The following is a 19,853-nucleotide window of genomic DNA, read 5'->3' as shown; positions in this document are numbered from 1 at the left end:
TTTTTTAATTAAATTTGCTGTACTACCATTTAGCGGACAACATTTTCTAGAATCTTGAGATTCTAAATAAGAATTCAGCAATTAACCTTTTGATCTGTTTTTTTTTAAGTAGTATCTATGTTTGAAAATGTGCTAGTAAGCGCCACAACAGGCTCTGCTTTTGTGGTTGCCTCGAAAAAGGGCGCGAAATAAATATAATTACTATTATCATAAGTGTATAAAATTAAGACATAAGTGTGACACTTCTTATTTTTCACATGCAAAAGTTTTACTGAGAGCTATTCACAAAACGGGCTTCGTCGCCGTTTTGCGTCCGCTTGCTAACGCGGCACACGTAGCCTTTGACAGCGCCTCGCTAGGGGGAGATTTTGTTCTTGTGATGACGTCACTCCGTCACTAGCTCTCAGTAAAATATTCCCCAAAGTGACAAACTTATGGAACAATATTATAGACTTACGCTATTATTATTATTATCTACTATCAAATTTTATCGAAAGATTAATTCCAAAATGTTCCGTATCGAGGTGCTGTTACAAACTAAGCATTTTGTATTGGCGCGTGCCATTCCGTGGTGAGAGCTTTGCAGACGCGTCTCCGAATCAATTTTCCTCGTGTCGTATTTGGTGTTTGGCGTTTTATCGCCGGCCGTGACATACCGGTAGATGGTTCGCGGATATTGTCGCGAGAGAGCCGGCGGTGGTGCTGGGACGAGACAAGAGCTATCTTCCATTGATTTAATTTTCCGATATGTCGTGAATGTCGTTAACCCCTAGATGGCAGCGCGGATAAAAAGAGGCAATAAATGGACCCCCTCTTCGCCGCGAACACCTTCGCTAAAATTTCCTTGGAAATGTCAAGGGTAGAGCTCGGGTTCAACTCTCGAGTTCAACAGGAACTGGGGCTTTTCTACGCGTATAGAATGAAACCGTGTTTCTTTAGAGAGATTTTTTCCCTCTTGATCCTTCAATCTCCGGCATCAAGCGTGGTCACCCTCCGCGCACCCTTTTTTGCCAGAAGAGAAAAAGACTCTGCCCTCTTTCTTTCGCTTTAATAATAAAAAAGTAGAGAATCGCGAAGCCTTTTTATCGTATACACCCACGCCCTCTGCCTTCATTTGACTGAAAAGAAGAACGCATTCCTGGTGTAAATGTAGAGAGGAAAAAAGTAGCGGCTATAAGAAAGATAAGAAAGCCAAACAAGAATTTCGCTGAGAAGACCCGTTTGTACTTGTATACTTTATAACTTAACCGAAGAAAAGGAGACTGACTTTTGAAGGGGAAAAGAGCTGCTTGATTAACTCGTTGATGGTTGTCTGCTTGGCTACCTGGAAATCGTTACGGTTCCCTATTATAATGGCTATTGCCGTACTGAGTGGAATCCATTTTACCAATAAAATAAAGAAATTCAAATTACGAAACACGGGTTAAAATTGAGAAACTCGGGTTAAAATTGAGAAACTCGAGTTAAAATTGAGAAACTCGGGTTAAAATTGAGAAACTCGGGTTAAAATTGAGAATCTCGGGTTAAAATTGAGAATCTCGGGTTAAAATTGAGAATCTCGGGTTAAAATGGTGGAACTCGGGTTAAAATTGCGAAACTCGGGTTAAAATTGCGAAACTCGGGTTAAAATTGAGAAACTCGGGTTAAAATTGAGAAACACGGGTTAAAATTGAGAAACTCGGGTTAAAATTGAGAATCTCGGGTTAAAATTGAGAATCTCGGGTTAAAATTGAGAATCTCGGGTTAAAATGGTGGAACTCGGGTTAAAATTGCGAAACTCGGGTTAAAATTGCGAAACTCGGGTTAAAATTGAGAAACTCGGGTTAAAATTGAGAAACTCGGGTTAAAATTGAGAAACTCTGGTTAAAATTGAGAAACTCGGGTTAAAATTGAGAAACTCGGGTTAAAATTGTGAAACTCGGGTTAAAATTGAGAAACTCGGGTTAAAATTGAGAAACTCGGGTTAAAATTGAGAAACTCGGGTTAAAATTGTGAAACTCGGGTTAAAATTGAGAATCTCGGGTTAAAATTGAGAATCTCGGGTTAAAATGGTGAAACTGGGGTTAAAATGGTGAAACTGGGGTTAAAATGGTGAAACTGGGGTTAAAATGGTGAAACTGGGGTTAAAATTGAGAAACTCGGGTTAAAATTGCGAAACTGGGGTTAAAATTGAGAAACTCGGGTTAAAATTGAGAAACTCGGGTTAAAATTGAGAAACTCGGGTTAAAATTGAGAAACTCGGGTTAAAATTGAGAAACTCGAGGTAAAATGGCGAAACTTGGGTTAGAATTACGAAACTCAAGTTAAATTGTGAAACTCAGGTTAAACATAAACCATGGTTAAAATTACGAAATCTAGATTAAAATTACGAAACCCAGATTATAATTAAGAAACTCAGATTAAATTGAGAAACTCAAGTTAAATTGTGAAACTCAGGTTAAACATAAACCATGGTTAAAATTACGAAATCTAGATTAAAATTACGAAACTCAGATTAAATTGAGAAACTCAAGTTAAATTACGAAACTCAGGTTAAACATAAACCATGGTTAAAATTACGAAATCTAGATTAAAATTACGAAACTCATATTAAAATTACGAAAATCAGATTAAAATTACGAAACCCAGATTAAAATTACGAAACCCAGATTAAATTGAGAAACTCAAGTTAAATTGTGAAACTCAGGTTAAACATAAACCATGGTTAAAAATTACGAAATCTCGATTAAAATTACGAAACCCAGATTAAAATTATGAAACTCAGATTAAAATTATGAAACTCTGATTTCAATTACGAAACTTGGATTAAAATTGCGAAACCCAGATTCAAATTACGAAACCTTGATTAAAAATACGAAGCTCAGGTTAAATTACGAAACCCGGATTAAAATTTCTTAAAATCAGGAGAAAGCTTAAAACGTCATAAAATATTAAGAATTTGAAAAAGTATTTCAGACTAGGGTAGCGAAGTCAGGGAAAAGTTAGGAAATAGGCCTAAAAAGTCAGGAAAAGGTCGGAAATTAACAATTTGTAAAACTTCGGGGTACAGTCAGGAAATTAAAATTTATTTTGAAAATTTTATGAAAGTGATTGAAAAAAGATTATTAAACGTTTATTTACTAAAATGTAAGTAAATTCATTAACATTTGATACAAATTAAATGTAATGTTAAAAATGATCTAATTATGACTCTTAAAAGTTCGATGGCAATCTTTAAAATATGGTTAGGGAAAAGGCTGGGAATTTCAAACAGAAAATGTTGAAGTCACCAATGAAAAATTCCAGTTTTAAGCAATTTTTTCTTTAATTTCAAAAGTCGTATCGGCCAGATCAAATTCTTAAAACATAAATAAATTGTGAAATGTTGCGAACATCTCAAGTAAGGCCAATCGGGATGTTCGATCTAAATGGCACTGATATTGATCAATGCCAGTAATATCAAAAAGAAATTATGAAATGGCTTTTATGTAAGATGATGTTTTCGCGGAAACATCCGTCAGGCTGTCTTTCGCCCGTTCCATAAAAGTGGATGCCAAAATCGTTCGGGCCCAAAAACTACTTATCGGACGATAAAAAAGGTGATGTCGAAACTTTCACCTTGATATTTTCCTTTTCCATAAAGGTTCTGCTTTCGTATACATCGATGGGCGCTAGATGGCGCGTTTTTCGAGTCCGGAATGTTCCCGCGAAACCTTCGTTGTTGCCAAGATCGATTTTAATCTAAAATTGAAGCCATCACTTACGTAAGCACGGTTCGCGATGGTGTCTTTGGCACCCCGCGTTTCACGTAGAAATGTGTTGATAAGAAAATCAGGAGCTGCAACCATCAGGGACGGCTGGAGAACATTGTTTCGTGTATCTCGAGTTTATATCGAATTCCAAATGGAAACATTCCCGCTTTGAGAGCTCCTTCTTCGCTAGTTTTAGCCGTTCTCCGTCGCGGGAAAGATCCAGAGGAATAGATTGCGCGAAATAGAAATCCTGATATTCTACGCCTATTGGGTTTGATGTCTTTTTGTTTTATACACTTTTTTTTAAGGGTTCTGGTGTGAAGGACCGTGTTGAAATGTTTGGTTTTTTACCATCTTCGCCGACTTTTTTCACGGGGTTGGAATATGGACGCGGCCATTTTTGCGAAATGGTGCTATACTCCTGTTAATAAAAAACCTATCATTCTAGCCTGATAGCATTTTAATATAATAGGTGTAAAATCGTTTTGCTTAATTATTCGGTTTTTATAATAAATTATTTTATTTTGATTTATGGTGACTTTACCATCCTTTAAACACGTGATATAGATATAAATTAAGAAAATTAACGGTAAAAACTATTTATATTTAGTAAAAATGATTAAGTCGTAATTTTATTAAAAATGAAAAATAATTTTATTAAGATAATAATAATTTTATTAAGTATGAAAAATAATTTTATTAAGAATGAAAAATAATTTTATTAAGAATGAAAAATAATTGTTTTAAGAAAGAATAATAATTTTATTAAAAATGAATAATAATTTTATGAAGAATGAATAATTATTTTATGAAGAATGAATAATAATTTTATTAAGAATAAATAATAATTTTATTAAGAAAGAATAAATTTTTTATTGAGAATGAATAAAATTTTTTTTGAGAATGAATCGTAATTTTATTAAGAATGAATCGTAATTTTATTAAGAATGAATCTTAATTTTATTAAGAATGAATCGTAATTTTATTAAGAATGAATCGTAATTTTATTAAGAATGAATCGTAATTTTATTAAGAATGAATCGTAATTTTATTAAGAATGAATCGTAATTTTATTAAGAATGAATCGTAATTTTATTAAGAATGAATCGTAATTTTATTAAGAATGAATCGTAATTTTATTAAGAATGAATCGTAATTTTATTAAGAATGAATCGTAATTTTATTAAGAATGAATCGTAATTTTATTAAGAATGAATCGTAATTTTATTAAGAATGAATCGTAATTTTATTAAGAATGAATCGTAATTTTATTAAGAATGAATCGTAATTTTATTAAGAATGAATCGTAATTTTATTAAGAATGAATCGTAATTTTATTAAGAATGAATCGTAATTTTATTAAGAATGAATCGTAATTTTATTAAGAATGAATCGTAATTTTATTAAGAATGAATCGTAATTTTATTAAGAATGAATCGTAATTTTATTAAGAATGAATCGTAATTTTATTAAGAATGAATCGTAATTTTATTAAGAATGAATCGTAATTTTATTAAGAATGAATCGTAATTTTATTATGAATGAATCGTAATTTTATTATGAATGAATCGTAATTTTATTAAGAATGAATCGTAATTTTATTAAGAACGAATAATAATTTTATTAAAAATGAATAATAATTTTATTAAGATAATAATAATTTTATTAAGTATGAAAAATAATTTTATTAAGAATGAAAAATAATTTTATTAAGAATGAAAAATAATTTTATTAAGAATGAAAAATAATTGTATTAAGAAAGAATAATAATTTTTTTAAAAATGAATAATAATTTTATGAAGAATGAATAATTATTTTATGAAGAATGAATCGTAATTTTATGAAGAATGAATCGTAATTTTATTAAGAATGAATCGTAATTTTATTAAGAATGAATCGTAATTTTATTAAGAATGAATCGTAATTTTATTAAGAATGAATCGTAATTTTATTAAGAATGAATCGTAATTTTATTAAGAATGAATCGTAATTTTATTAAGAATGAATCGTAATTTTATTAAGAATGAATCGTAATTTTATTAAGAATGAATCGTAATTTTATTAAGAATGAATCGTAATTTTATTAAGAATGAATCGTAATTTTATTAAGAATGAATCGTAATTTTATTAAGAATGAATCGTAATTTTATTAAGAATGAATCGTAATTTTATTAAGAATGAATCGTAATTTTATTAAGAATGAATCGTAATTTTATTAAGAATGAATCGTAATTTTATTAAGAATGAATCGTAATTTTATTGAGAATGAATCGTAATTTTATTGAGAACGAATAATAATTTTATTAAAAATGAAGAATAATTTAATTAAAAATGAAGAATAACTGTATTAAAAAAGAATCATTGAATAAACATCAATTATAGTCCATTTCACGTACTGTAATATCAAGAGTAGTGACCAAAATGTAAGCTTGGAAACGATAGGGTTTTATATTTCTTCCATATTACAAAGTTGAACTTGAAAGAAATTTTTAAAACCTTTGAACCGCAGCTGGGGATTCGCTGCTAATTTATGTTAGAACTTCGTGCTGCGGATTGAACGAAGGCGTCGGCGTTTAAGATTGCTAATAAGAGCTGTAAGTCTTCACCTACGCATTTTGTGCCCCAAGTAGCAGTATGCGCAGCTACAGTAATGCGTAGGGGGAAAGGCACGAGGGAAAATATTGTAACTCCATCCTTATCGCTTTTAAGTTTCTATAAAACCTAACTCACGGGGTATTTTATAACAAGAATTATTGGGTAGAGACTTAAGTAAATAATTTATGTTAAGAGAGAAGTGTCACCAGCTTGAGGCATCTTTCAATGAGAGCTAATTTTACATCAAATGACGAATGTGTACAGTATCACGGATTAACCTACTAACAATATAAAATGTAGAAATTAAACTTCCTGCATTATGTTTATATTTCTTTTATCAGTTAAACAGTCAATATAAACTAAAAATGGCGAAACCCCGACTAAAATTTGGAAAGTCAGACTAAAATTTGGAAAGTCAGACTAAAATTTGGAAAGTCAGACTAAAATTTGGAAAGTCAGACTAAAATTTGGAAAGTCAGACTAAAATTTGGAAAGTCAGACTAAAATTTGGAAAGTCAGACTAAAATTTGGAAAGTCAGACTAAAATTTGGAAAGTCAGACTAAAATTTGGAAAGTCAGACTAAAATTTGGAAAGTCAGACTAAAATTTGGAAAGTCAGACTAAAATTTGGATAGTCAGACTAAAATTTGGATAGTCAGACTAAAATTTGGATAGTCAGACTAAAATTTGGATAGTCAGACTAAAATTTGGATAGTCAGACTAAAATTTGGATAGTCAGACTAAAATTTGGATAGTCAGACTAAAATGTGGATAGTCAGACTAAAATTTGGATAGTCAGTCTAAAATTTGGATAGTCAGACTAAAATTTGGATAGTCAGACTAAAATTTGGATAGTCAGTCTAAAATTTGGATAGTCAGTCTAAAATTTGGATAGTCAGTCTAAAATTTGGATAGTCAGTCTAAAATTTGGAAAGTCAGTCTAAAATTTGGAAAGTCAGTCTAAAATTTGGAAAGTCAGTCTAAAATTTGGAAAGTCAGTCTAAAATTTGGAAAGTCAGTCTAAAATTTGGAAAGTCAGTCTAAAATTTGGAAAGTCAGTCTAAAATTTGGAAAGTCAGTCTAAAATTTGGAAAGTCAGTCTAAAATTTGGAAAGTCAGTCTAAAATTTGGAAAGTCAGACTAAAATTTGGATAGTCAGACTAAAATTTCGAAACCCATATTAAAAATGCGAAACCCACAATAGGGGTACTTCTCTCTTAAAGAGATATTTTATCTTCTTCTGGAAGAAGGCGTATTTAACGCGGTGAGTCTCGTATTCCCCTTATCACTGACAAGTGTTTCTTTCTGGCCATTTTTAAAGTGGTTTAAAAGCGTAAGGTTGGCGTCTGCAATCTCTCTTTCGATGTGGTTTCACTTTCACTCGAAGCTAACTGGCGAATATTTTTTTCTCGATTTTTGGCAGCTCCGATGATGAAGCTGAGAAACTCGCCTCCCAATGTTTCGGGTTGTCGGAATTCGCCGGCCAAGTCTATCGTCTCACTGCCTGGAGAGTGGAACGTCTTCGACTACAAGTACCCGATCACGCGGAAGTTGACCAAGAGGTGACCATCACCTTGCGTCTTGTCTTAACGACGGATACGAACGGAAGTGATCGAGGTAAGAATCATTTTCGTTATTGTAATGTGGTATATTTGACCTTTTAAGAGTTGAATGGTAGGTGTTGTGGTGTTTTGTTGAAGGGTTGCGATGTACGAGTTTTATTATGGAACGTAATGCGGCGTAACCTCCAGTGGTTGAATTTGAGAAACAAAGTTTGTCGAACTAGAGGGTGAAGGGAATAGTTAGGTTGAAGGCAGTTCAAACTAACGGGCTACCTGAGTACTTAGGGGCTCGTCTTTGAACCCTTATTCCCTGTAATGTATCGATCAACATGTATAGCTATCTCCAGTATTAACGGACCTAGAATTATTTTTATACCAGGGCACAGGCCACACATGAAATAAATTTCCAGGGTTCATACAAACCTGGAGAACCTGGAAAACCTGGAAATATCAGTGAAACAGATTCTTTCCAAAAAATCAGGGAGATATCAGGGAAATTTTAAATATTTAACCAAAATCTGGATGTATCAGGGAAATTCGTTTGAGTCTGGAAGCGCCTCAATAATTATATATAATTTTTTTTCGATTAAACGAAAACATACGGTGCTTTAGCACCTGAAAATATCAGGGAAATTTCCAGGAGAAAACCTGGAAATATCAGGGAAATTAATTTTCCAAATGTTGTATGAACCCTGATTTCATCGTTCGCTCAATTTTGTAATCTCTACAAAGGCCAAACTACCAAAAACATTATTGTTGGACAAGTGAAGGCTACGGGGAGTAGATTGTCCGCGTTAAAGCTATACTCCTTCAGGTTTCCTCTACTCGTTTTCAAATGGTAGCTTAATCCGCGTATTTAATTACTTGTTACGTTGAGGTTGTAAAATCACGAAACAACCAGATCGGACCCAACCGTTCCGAACGGTTTAACGACGTGCCCCGCTCACGCGAGACCACCTTTCGGAACGTTCATCGATGCCATACATTATGAGGAAACCAGCGAGATATAGCTGACTCTCCGGGAATTGATTCCGCAGTATATAAACTGCTAAGTGAAAAATCTGGCTGGCTGTCTCTCTGGCTGTTCCGACCATCGCGGCCAGGTATTGAGTTTCTAAGAAGCCAGCTACCGGCGCAGTCCAATGCCGCGTGCATCCTGGGCTATAAATCGATTTCCTTACCCCTCCGCCGCGCTGTTGGGCCGTAAAAAAAATCCCTCCGCCTTGAGTATTCGGCGATATTTTTTGCCTCCTTCGGTTTGATTGATTTATTAAATGGAAGATTAATGTGAAAAACGGGCTAGATTTAACCGGCTTTATTTTATCGCTAAGAAATTTCGTTGACGGTCCTTCATTCCGCCTTTCCGAGTAGACTAGAAAAACTCGAGATTCTCGGAAATGATAGCGAGAAACTTATACTATACGCTGTTTTTTTTTAAATAATGATACAGCCTGTAACGTTTTATCTTCGATACTGGCTTCGGTATTTCGAGGGTTGGTTAATCCCTGGATTTACATGCGGAAAAATTCTTGATGGTTTTATCACACCGTACGTTACGCGTAATGGGCTATCTAAAATTCCCTTTTTATTCGCATATTGTTCTTCTTTTGGAAGAAAACCCCCACGTATCTCCATCCCACGTGTCTTAGAGAAGATTGAAGTCAAGTGCCAAGTTCGGTTAATGGGAAATTCCATCGTTTTCCCTTCCAGTGTCGTCGTGTATATTATGGATGATGATATTCCCATTTGACGTCTTACCCTTTTTTGACGCCTATGCCTCCTTTTCTCGTTGAAAAAAAATCTATTTTGGAAATCGACGTTTCCGGCCGTCAATGTGTTTATGGCTTTCAAGGACCTTCTCCCAATTCGAAGAAATTTATTAACTCGCCCGCCTACGCGACACCCGAAGATTCTCTTCGATATACGACAAAATTGTCATTTCATTACTTTCGATATTTTTAAATCCAGATGTTCTAATGGTCGATTTGAAGTCATCGACCATTGTAAAATTAACAGACGGATGCTCAGAATTTTATTTTATATTCTTGACGTATTAATTTGTTACGAAACTTTTAAAAATATTCTAGTACGTTAAAATTAATCGGAATATATTCTGGAGTTATTTATCATCGTTCGAGTTTAATTTGGGAATTATTTCCACTGAAATATCGTGGTCTGTGGTGCTCTGTCGGGTACGTCTTCGAAGGCATATTAGTCGGGCAATGCTCGCGGAGTTCAACTCGTTTCTCATCCATCATATTTTGCGTTGAAAAAGTGTAGAAAAAAATCCTTCTTCAGCCCACGGACTACTTTCAAAGTTAATGGCGGCGAATCTTTGACCGTGGAAGTAAATAGAGTTGACCTTTGACATTCTTTCCTTTCTATCCCGCCGATAACTTTGGTCTTCCACACCTTTTATTCTTCAAATGGGTTTTTCACGCTGCTTAATTCGAAGTGGGAGTAAATTTTCTATTAAGATTCGTCGACAGAGTGCTTCGTTTCGGTAGTGAGTCATTTAGACCTTGGTTGACAGTGTACGCGCACTCCGAAACAAACGAACCACAAATAGAACGTGATTTCATCAATCGCCCAATACCCAAATAAGGAAAGATTTAAGTACTCGGGTATCTCGAAGCTTGGGAATTTTGTCGGCAGCGAGACCAACCTTGGGCGAATCGAGTACCGCCAGGGGGGTACCCGCTGTTCGTGTTGGCCCTCCCTCCCTCCCCCTGAGACCGGCAGCCAGCGATTCAGGGGTAAAAGGTCACGAATTAAAGGGCTATAAACGTCCCCGTTTAGGAGCCGTTGATGGATGGTTCGAGGCGCGTTCTCTTTTACTCCATTACTTAGTAAAGACGTATTTGTTTCGCGGTGTCGCTGCCCTTAACTCTTTCCCTGTACCGTATACAAGTTCTCTTTGGAGCTGCTTGTAAGCGTTACTTTTAACTGCCCCGTTCTGCTTTGAGATTTAAGATCTTGATAAGAGCACCCCGCTATTGTTGTATCTTCGAAGTCATTACGTGCTGTACGAGACATTGGCTGTAGTCTAGTCTCTATAATCAACCATTTACTTTGCAAACCTGTGTGTGCTAAGTACCACGTTTCTGTTAAATTATTTCATACGAAATGTCTCTGACTATAACGTTGTTGCCTGGGTTTTGACAACGATATTTGTTCTGGGAATAAAATTAGGTTATGATAATAAAGCTATGCCTGATTAAGGGTCTCATAGTTCGTTATTCTACCAAATTATAGAAGCGTGAAACACTAATAAAGCCAAAATAATAATGGAAAAGGAATTGGAACTTTTGTAAAAAAAAATATGTTTGAGATTCATAATGTTTCGGCTTTAAAATTTCGTGGAACTTTAACTCAATGCTTACGTAAGGTTACCAAGTTTTTAGAAAACCGAAGTTAACACGTGAAATTACAGCGCTTGAAAAATGCCATGTCTTACAGCGCTTGAAAAATTCCATGTCGATTTCTAGTGACATCGTGCAAGACTATTTGTTTGAAACCTTATTTACTTTATGAACTTTCGAAGATGACGTTATATGTTGATATTCTAAAGGGGTTTAACCTGTGAAATATATTTTCCCAAAGGTTATTTTGGTTTATGTATTGCAAAATAATTCATTTGCTGTTTTGATCCTTGTCGTGTATTATCTTTTAAGAATTGAAGAAATAGGCGAATTCAATTGAAAGTATCAAAGCAAAAATACGAAAATATCAATTTTGTTTGCGAGAGTTTTCGATGTGTAATGGTTCTTGTTGTTGTTCTCCTGGTTCGTTTTTGTTCCGAAGCATTTTATCCGCGCGGAAAACGTAAGTTGAGATATGTTGGAGGATTTCCTACCGACGTCGCAGACCGTACCCATCCACCGAGTTCTAAGCCGACTGTCCCGTATTTCTGTCGGAAGAGTATTGAGGCGGTGGTGGTGGTGTTGGTGTTGGCGGGTAAGGCGGCAGCTGTGGCTGACCATCCGCGACCAAATTCGAGATGTGGGTGCGAATGCCGTCAGACCACTTAAGGATGAAAAGGCTCTCTCTCTCGCTACTCTCCAACGTTCACTGACAACGTTTTCTGATCGATCCCTTTAAATGGAACGAGCCTAGCGTTGCGGGCTACATTGGGGGCTTTTCCTGTACTACTCGAGTTACCGCGTCATTTCAATATCTTCGGAATTACCTTTCATTCGTTTCGGATTCTTCCCATTGACTCGTATCGTCCACCGGCTGTTAGACCGGATGCTCGGACTTCAATCCTTTCGGTCAACGAGAAAAAAATATTTTCTCGTTACCGTGTTCGTTCAACGCCGAAAAAACTCTTCGGTTGGTTTCGAAACTCTGGCGTAACTACACGCTTGACCTCTTTGCCATTTCTCGGCTTTCTTTCTAATTCCAGCCTCGTTCCAGCGCGGCCAATAACAAAAGGCAATGCGTTTGCGGCCGCCCGACCCGACCAACTAGTCCGAGGTCGAAACGGATCAGGTACGCGGACTGTACCCCTTCGCCTAGTTCGGGGCGTAATGGGTAGTTAGCCGGGGTTCGATCGTAAGAGAAGGTAAAGGAGCGACGTAAATCGTCCGCTCGGTGTACCTTCGCGATTTCTCCTCGTCTGGCTAAGTTTTGTCTTTTCAATTTTCTTTATTTTGTCCGAGCAACTTCCGCGGATGGTGGCGATTTGTCTGGCGTGGCGCGCCCCCTGGCGGATACTTTTGAAAAGAAGGCTAAAATGGGGCCGACGACGCCGAGCTGCTCCGTAACAACTTCTCGAAGTTCAAATATTTTCTCAGATAATAGAGTCGAGCACCTCTCGGCGGATTTCGAAGGGCGACCTTTATTCGCCTTCCCACTCTCACGCTCTTTTCGTGGAAACTGATGCAATCGTCACGGATAGATTCCGGTGTCGTTTTTCACCCTTTAACTCTGTATAGGCTATCTGCAAAGGTTTTGCGAAACACATTTTATTATTATCATAAGTAACATTATAACAATAAGTATGACACTTCCTATGGCATTAATGCTAATTTTCTAACCGAACCTTTTTTCGGCGCTGATACTCTCTTCAAGCTGTGACTTGGACTCGCGACTTACCGTTTTGGATGACTACTTTTTGATACAAATTTAAGCCTAATATCGGAGAGCTCGTTCTGGAGTCGCGAGGGGCTGTGGCTTGGGGTTTTGAAGCCCGCGTGCGCATCACGCGTGATAAAAAAACATGAGCTCGTGGCGCCGAGAAAAATGTTTTTAATTTTTATCATTTTAGCCTAATATTCCGCCTATCTATCGGAAACCAGATATTTCGGCTTAGCGGAAGTCTCGCGTATTTTCGACACTAGAGGGCTCTGTGCTGAGAAAACATCGTGATTACGCAATAACTATCAAAATCAGTTTGGTTGTAAATCTCGTTAATTGTCATACTTATTGTTATTATGTTTCTTACGAGCTTATTGTGCTTGAAACACGTACCTTCGTAGACTCCGGTTAATTTTTCAATGCGCGTTTAGGAAGAAAAAATAGTGTGGCCTGAAGACTATCACATATTGATTTTCTAATACTATTTCTTCGGTAAAATATGCTTTATTAATCGGTAAATATCCCTACGCACAGCAATTTTTACATTTTACCCCTTAAAGGGGAAGAATACGGTAAAAGTCTATTTTTCGTTCAATCTGAACGTTTCTGTTTTAAAAATTACATAATCGAATTATATTTTTCTTATAGCTAAACCTACCTCTAGTGCTTAAAATAATTTTGCCCGATACATCTAAACAAGAAGGCCAATGTTACTTTATAGGAATGCCAATTAACCTAAATAACCGCTTTTCGCCCTATGTAAACCTGAAAAGGCTAATTAAATTGGCAACCCTTTCTTCGTGGTAAATCTATAGTCCACGCCGCACTGTGGTCAAAAGTTCAAAACCTTCGCGGATGTGAAACTTGTATGAAGAAGCTCGGCCCACTTGTTTTCGGTTTTTTTCCCTTTCGCGCGCGCATCTTGACGGTTGAGTCTTTCTCACTTACTCCTTTTTGCGGGCTTTATGCCCCGTTGCTTTTACATAATATTACTTCTGGCGGCTGTAATGGTTATACCATCGCTCCCACCCCACTTCGTACTCGCTCGCCCCTTAAGCCGGCCATTCTCAAATAAAATGCGAAGGGAAGGATTCAAAGAAAACACTACAAATGTGAAATGGTTACAGTGTAGGTGAAGGTGGCGAAAGATGGCCATCTTCTGTGTTTATAGAAGTACCCGAATATATTCTGTATACAGCAGCTTCGAATTAAAGAACACGTACACGTTGTGTTGCTTCACTCGTAGTCGGGCTTTGCTTATTTTTCCTGGCTTTCTTCGAATTTAAAAAGTTTTTTTCTTTAACGTTTAGGGTCCTTGTTTAATTTAGCTGGAAACGTTTTTCTGGTCGAATTAGCGTTTGTCAATATAGAACTTAGCACGCAGTTATTATACGTCGCTAAAATATCGTAAGACCTTGAATTTTTTATTTTTAATAAATATGGGTAAAAATTTATTTATTTTTTAACGTGTTTCAATCGCGTTGGAAAACGTTCAGTTTTATAGGGAATTAATAAATTACTGACTTTTAAGGAGACGATAATATTGGAAAACCGTGAGGTTTATTAATAGCGAGGCTAAATGGATTATAGGACAAAACCCCAAAACAGAAAGTTAATTTCAGGATTAGATTACCAATTTACAAGATTTTTATGGCATTACATTGTAAGATTACAAGATACTTAAATGACCGGTTTATAGAATTTTTATGGGAGTATAATTTTAAATTATAGGAAAACCATTAGCGATTTGTAGTTTTTTTAAATCATTAATATCCCTAAATTTATGTAATAAATATACAACAGTTTTGGTATTCAAATTTTGCCAAGATGTTAGTGAAAATAACAACTAATCACTTTGGAAATATTAACCAAAATGTACCTTTCTTACAAAGAAACTACCCGAGGTGGTTATCACCGATTTTGTTGAAAATCGGGGGTTAAGTAGACTTTATGGTAGTTTGAAAATTGCCAAAGGGAAAAGTTGCAATGGGCTTCTGTTTTCCTATGGCCACCGAAAATATTTTGATCTCTCCATTTAGAAAAGCATGGGATTTTCTCGGTTACCCAAATTTTGTTAATATTTAATCAAAATTGATCAATTTTAGCCAAAATAGGTAAAATTTATCTTTTTGGGTAAGTTTTGAAAATATATATTTTTTAAGTAAGTAAGTACCCTGTGAATCCGAGAAATTCCCATGCTTTTTTAAATGGAGATTTGTTTTGTTTTGAGAGATCAAAAACATTTTCGGTTGCCATGGGAAAACAAAAGCCCATTGCCACTTTTCCCTTTGGCAAATTTTCATACTAGCATAAGGTCTACTTAACCCCCGAGTTTCAACAAAATCGGTGATAACCACCCCGGGTAGTCTTACTTACTAACTTTTCTCTACTTAATTTTTTTCTTTGAAATATTAGTAATTAAAATACTAAATGGATTCTTGATAAAACTATCGCTCGTATTTCGTTGTATCGAGAAATCGTTGCTATGAGAGCGTTTGATAAATAACACCGTATAAAGAGTTGTCAATTACTAGTCGGACCACTTAGACGGGGGGTCTCTGCAGGAGGCATTAGGAAAGGAATATTGCGGCAACTGGCGTCATGTCATTTGATTCTCTCTATTGCCCAAGAAATCGCTCTCAATGAAATGGGACCTTGATACAACTTGCTGGGAAATTTTTCTCCCGCTACTGTAAGTTAAATTTAAAAATAAACAGTTTCAAAGTACGACATCTCTCCCTACGTTTTTTTTTCAGGAATTTGCAAATTTTAATCGAGTTGACGAAATCAAAATAGCAATGACCTTTTTAAAGTTCGCGTCTTTCCCAGTTAGCTCGAACTGTTTGCGTTAGCAACTGTTTGCATTTTTCATTGTTCCAAAGTCCTCACGAAACTCAAAGTAATTTTGGCAGGATAAGACATTGGTATTCGTATAGTTAACGTAACTTAACCGAAGTTTAAAAGAACACTGTAGAAAACTAGGCCTAACCACCGATTCGAGAATTTCCTAGACACACAATCAGGGTTGCCACGGTATGTGGATAACCTGGAATTCCTGGAAAAGTCAGGGAATTTGCATATGGGTATAAAAATCTGTTAAAAGTCAGGGAATTTAAAAAGTTAGACTTAAATCAGGGAAATGTCAGGCAATATTAAAAATTAGTCTTAAAATCAGGGAAATGTCTGGTTATTTTAAAAATTTGCCTTAATATCAGGGAAATGTCAGGGAATTTTAAAAATTAGTCTAAATATCAGGGAAATGTCAGGGAATTTTAAAAATTAGTCTAAATATCAGGGAAATGTCAGGGAATTTAAAAAATTAGTCTAAAAAATCAGGAAAATATCAGGGAATTTAATTTCGGTGGCAAATAGGAAACTTTTACTAAAATATTGGTTAAAAAATACAAAATCTTGACACGAAATCAGTCAGGGAAAATCTCCGGAGATGGTCAGGGAAAACCTGGAAAAGTCAGGGAATTTGATTGTGTAAAAACTGTGGCAACACTGACAATTGTAATCCTCGGGTACCTTAGCTACGCTTAAACGCTTCTGGCTGGCGCACCAAAAAAAAAAGATACATCGCTACGCTCCTGATTAAAATTTTGTTTAGAGCCCTTTAAATTTCGTATGACTAGCAAAAGTGTCCCATTTTTTCGTAAACCCCCTGTATACGATTCACCTGAAAATGAAAATATAAGAGGACTTTGAAAAATGAATCGTCGGCGTAGACAGACCAGTTTGGGGCTGGCTTTTTAATTACACCCACTCGGAAAACAGGCCGCGGAGTCTGCAGCGGCCAAAGGCGGATAATGATCTTTTGTCTGAAATTTCTTCTTCATTCCACGCTATTATTATACGGCTCAAGCGAAGGAGACCATTATAATCCCATTCCACCCACCCTCGCTATCTTCGTGGTCCGACGGATTGTTCCCGCTTTTTATATATTCTCTTTCTTTTTCCGCTGGCATCCTAGGGACTGCATCGCCTCTCAAGGACGAACCTTTTTCTTCAAAGAAACGAACTTGAGCGGAAAAAATATCTTTCTACTTACGAAAAAATATATCTAACCCCGCGTTGGATGAGAAAGGTTGCTAGTGAAAGACAAAACCTGTTTCGCTCTGTATGGACAATCTTTTTAATCTACTTAAACGTTTTACCTCATCTCCCCATCCTTGATGTTATTCGCGATGAATCTATGGCTTCGTTTCTCGCAGGGGTTCTATTAAATTAAGGTTGCGGGGATGGTTCCGTGTGTTTTGGAGACTTTCAGTACTGCACATTTCGTTGATTGAGGATTATTATTGCGGATATTGTAACGTATATTTATAGGACAGTTTCAGTACCTCGCATTGTTTGTGGCTGATGATTAGGGTTGCGGGATGGTTCCGTGTGTTTTGGACAGTTTCAGTAGTGCACATTTCGTTGATTGAGGATTATTATTGCGGATATTGTAACGTATATTTAGGACAGTTTTGATATTGCAAATTGTTTTGCTTGACGATTAGGATTGTAACGTATATTTTGGACAGTTTCAGTACCGCGCATTGTTTGTGGTTGAGGATTAGGGTTGCGGGGATGGTTACGTGTGTTTTGCACAGTTTCAGTACCGCGCATTGTTTGTGGTTGAGGATTAGGGTTGCGGGGATGGTTACGTGTGTTTTGGACAGTTTCAGTACCGCGAATTATTTTTAGTTTTTGCTGTGGTCTAATGCCTGCCGGAACAAGAATATGGTTCATGAAAACATGGCACACTTAGTAATATCAGTTAACTAAAAGTTTGACTAAAGCCACGAAAAAAGTCAGAGAAGTTGGTGAGGGTTTGTGAATATTGTCGTAATTCCAAATAAATTCTTTCTTTTAAATCGTTTATTTCTAAGGAAAAAAACCGGAAAATGTCAGGGAAATACGTTTGCCATGTGTTGTATATGAGCCGTGAATAAAAAGTAATTCCATTATCTCCGACGAGAACACGTGGTTCACTCCCCTCGATTCGAGAAGTGTTGTAAATCAGATTACAGTGTCATTTAGTGGAGCGGTATTCTTTTAACGTTAATTTCAGCTAATAAATTATAGACTCTAGCGATCGTGATTAAGGTTAGCGGCGGCATGCGGGGGTCACCCCTGAGAGCTTTTTCTTTTTAACTTAATCGTCATCCATTATAAAAGAGTGTGTTAGTCGGAGGGAAGACTGGCGTGAAATTCTTGGGCCTGTGGTTATTTTTTCACGAACGTAGAACTTTCTATTCCGGAGCGAATCTGCTCTTATATAACTTCTCTGGATTTGCGCGAAATCCGCCCTGAGAATTAGCCTCTTAAATTAGCGCGGAAAGTCTCCCTCGTTGGGTGGAACCGAACATTTTCCCTTTCAAGATCGCCGCCTCTGTTCACTAACCCTACAGTTCCTTCCCAGCCCCCCCCCCCCACCCCCAATTCTCGGTCGCTGTTCTCGTATTTACGCTGACAGCGATATTAAAAGAGTGACTCTTAGACTTCAACTCTCTTCCATTTGGTCTATGCTTTCGTTCTCCCTGTAATGGTGTAAGCGTGAAATTATCCCGTTTAAATACAATGCGGTATTTCTTTCTTATATTTTGTGACTTTTAGAGTCAAATAAATTGTACTCGTATCTGAACTTGCCACATATTAAAACGTTAGAAATTTAATTGCCACTTTTATTATTATTATTTACAAGTTAATACATTTAAATGTTTGCACTATGTATTGACACATGGGGACTTAACAAAGAAAAGCTGTTGCAATACCTATTTCTGGATATAGAAATTTCTTAAATCCTTTTATATAGAATGCTTAACTCTCTCGCGTTTTCAAGTCGTGTTACGTCACAGCTTTAGCTCATAATAATCAGCTAGGCTAATAATAGTGGACGCTATTATTGTTATTTTATTAAATATATTTGGAAATTTAAATATTAATATTACAATAAATATATGACTTTAATTATTGTGCCTTCCGTATTTTTCCGAAAAATATTTAAAAAAAATTTCATTCCATGATTAGTCTAATATGTTGGTTGCAAATTTAAATAAAGCGGCTTTTTCGCCTCATTTTTTCGAATCTAAAAGTAAAACTAAACCCCCAGTTTAAACTGATTAACAATGTAAAACTTTTTATGTTTTGTAATATATTTACTGTTATTAGACATTTTATATCGATTAAAAGCTAAAAACTTTACAAACCCTTAAAAAGGAATTTGTTTCAATTTTTTATTTTTCTAACTTGAGGAACTTTTATTTTATTTTTCCGGAAAATTAACAACTCTATTGTGACACAATTTAAATTAAAACAATAAGACCACGTTACTTTATAGAAAGACCAATTACTGTAAAATTAGATTTATTGGATTTTTTCGAAGTAAACATTTTCTGATTTATAAAGCGCTAGAAATATTTACAGAAATATAAACTCTGTCTGCTTCGACGGTGTTATTCTAACAATAGGTGTGTTATGAAATACGCGTTCGTAAACCACGTATTTCGTTATAGTGGATGACTATTTTCAAAATTCCATATAGAAGCTGTTCAAAGCGAGGAGGGGTTTTTCACACGCGGTAAAAATAAAAATGGTTGAGTACAAAGCAATAAATAACATTAGAAGGAAATTTCGGCACGTACTAGCAACTCGATCTCAGCCTCTATTCGGGCGTAAAAACGTTTTTATTTCATTCCTCCTTTCGCGTTTCTTTTCGTAAGCCTCGCTAGAAAATCCGAGCATACCTGCGTATAAAACCCAACGCCACCGAAGCTTACCGTAAAATAAAATTAAACGAAAAAAATCTTTTGTAAGAAAGAAATTAGGATTACCGAAGAAATATTTAACATTTTCTTTTTTAATACACCTCCTTTTTATCTCGGTCTTAAAAAAAATG

At 35.7% G+C, this 19,853-nt stretch overlaps 1 protein-coding gene across 2 annotated transcripts in view; it reads left to right on the top strand.

Annotated features, from left to right (window-relative positions):
* Nucleotides 1–19,853, top strand: part of LOC149924824 (uncharacterized) — a 557,796-nt gene that overhangs the window by 244,748 nt on the left and 293,195 nt on the right. For both annotated transcript variants that reach the window (XM_090159675.1, XM_090159674.1), the window contains exon 4: nt 7,750–7,943. In XM_090159675.1, the coding sequence (XP_090015801.1) occupies nt 7,750–7,943 (194 nt within the window). The remainder of the gene's footprint in view (nt 1–7,749; nt 7,944–19,853) is intronic.

This window comes from Leiobunum rupestre, chromosome 10 (genome assembly GCF_980474605.1).
Source record: "Leiobunum rupestre chromosome 10, qqLeiRupe1.1.hap1, whole genome shotgun sequence".
Taxonomy (NCBI): Eukaryota; Metazoa; Arthropoda; class Arachnida; order Opiliones; family Sclerosomatidae; genus Leiobunum; species Leiobunum rupestre.
The sequence above is the reverse complement of the archived record's forward strand: the minus strand, read 5'-3'. Positions and strand labels throughout refer to the sequence as shown.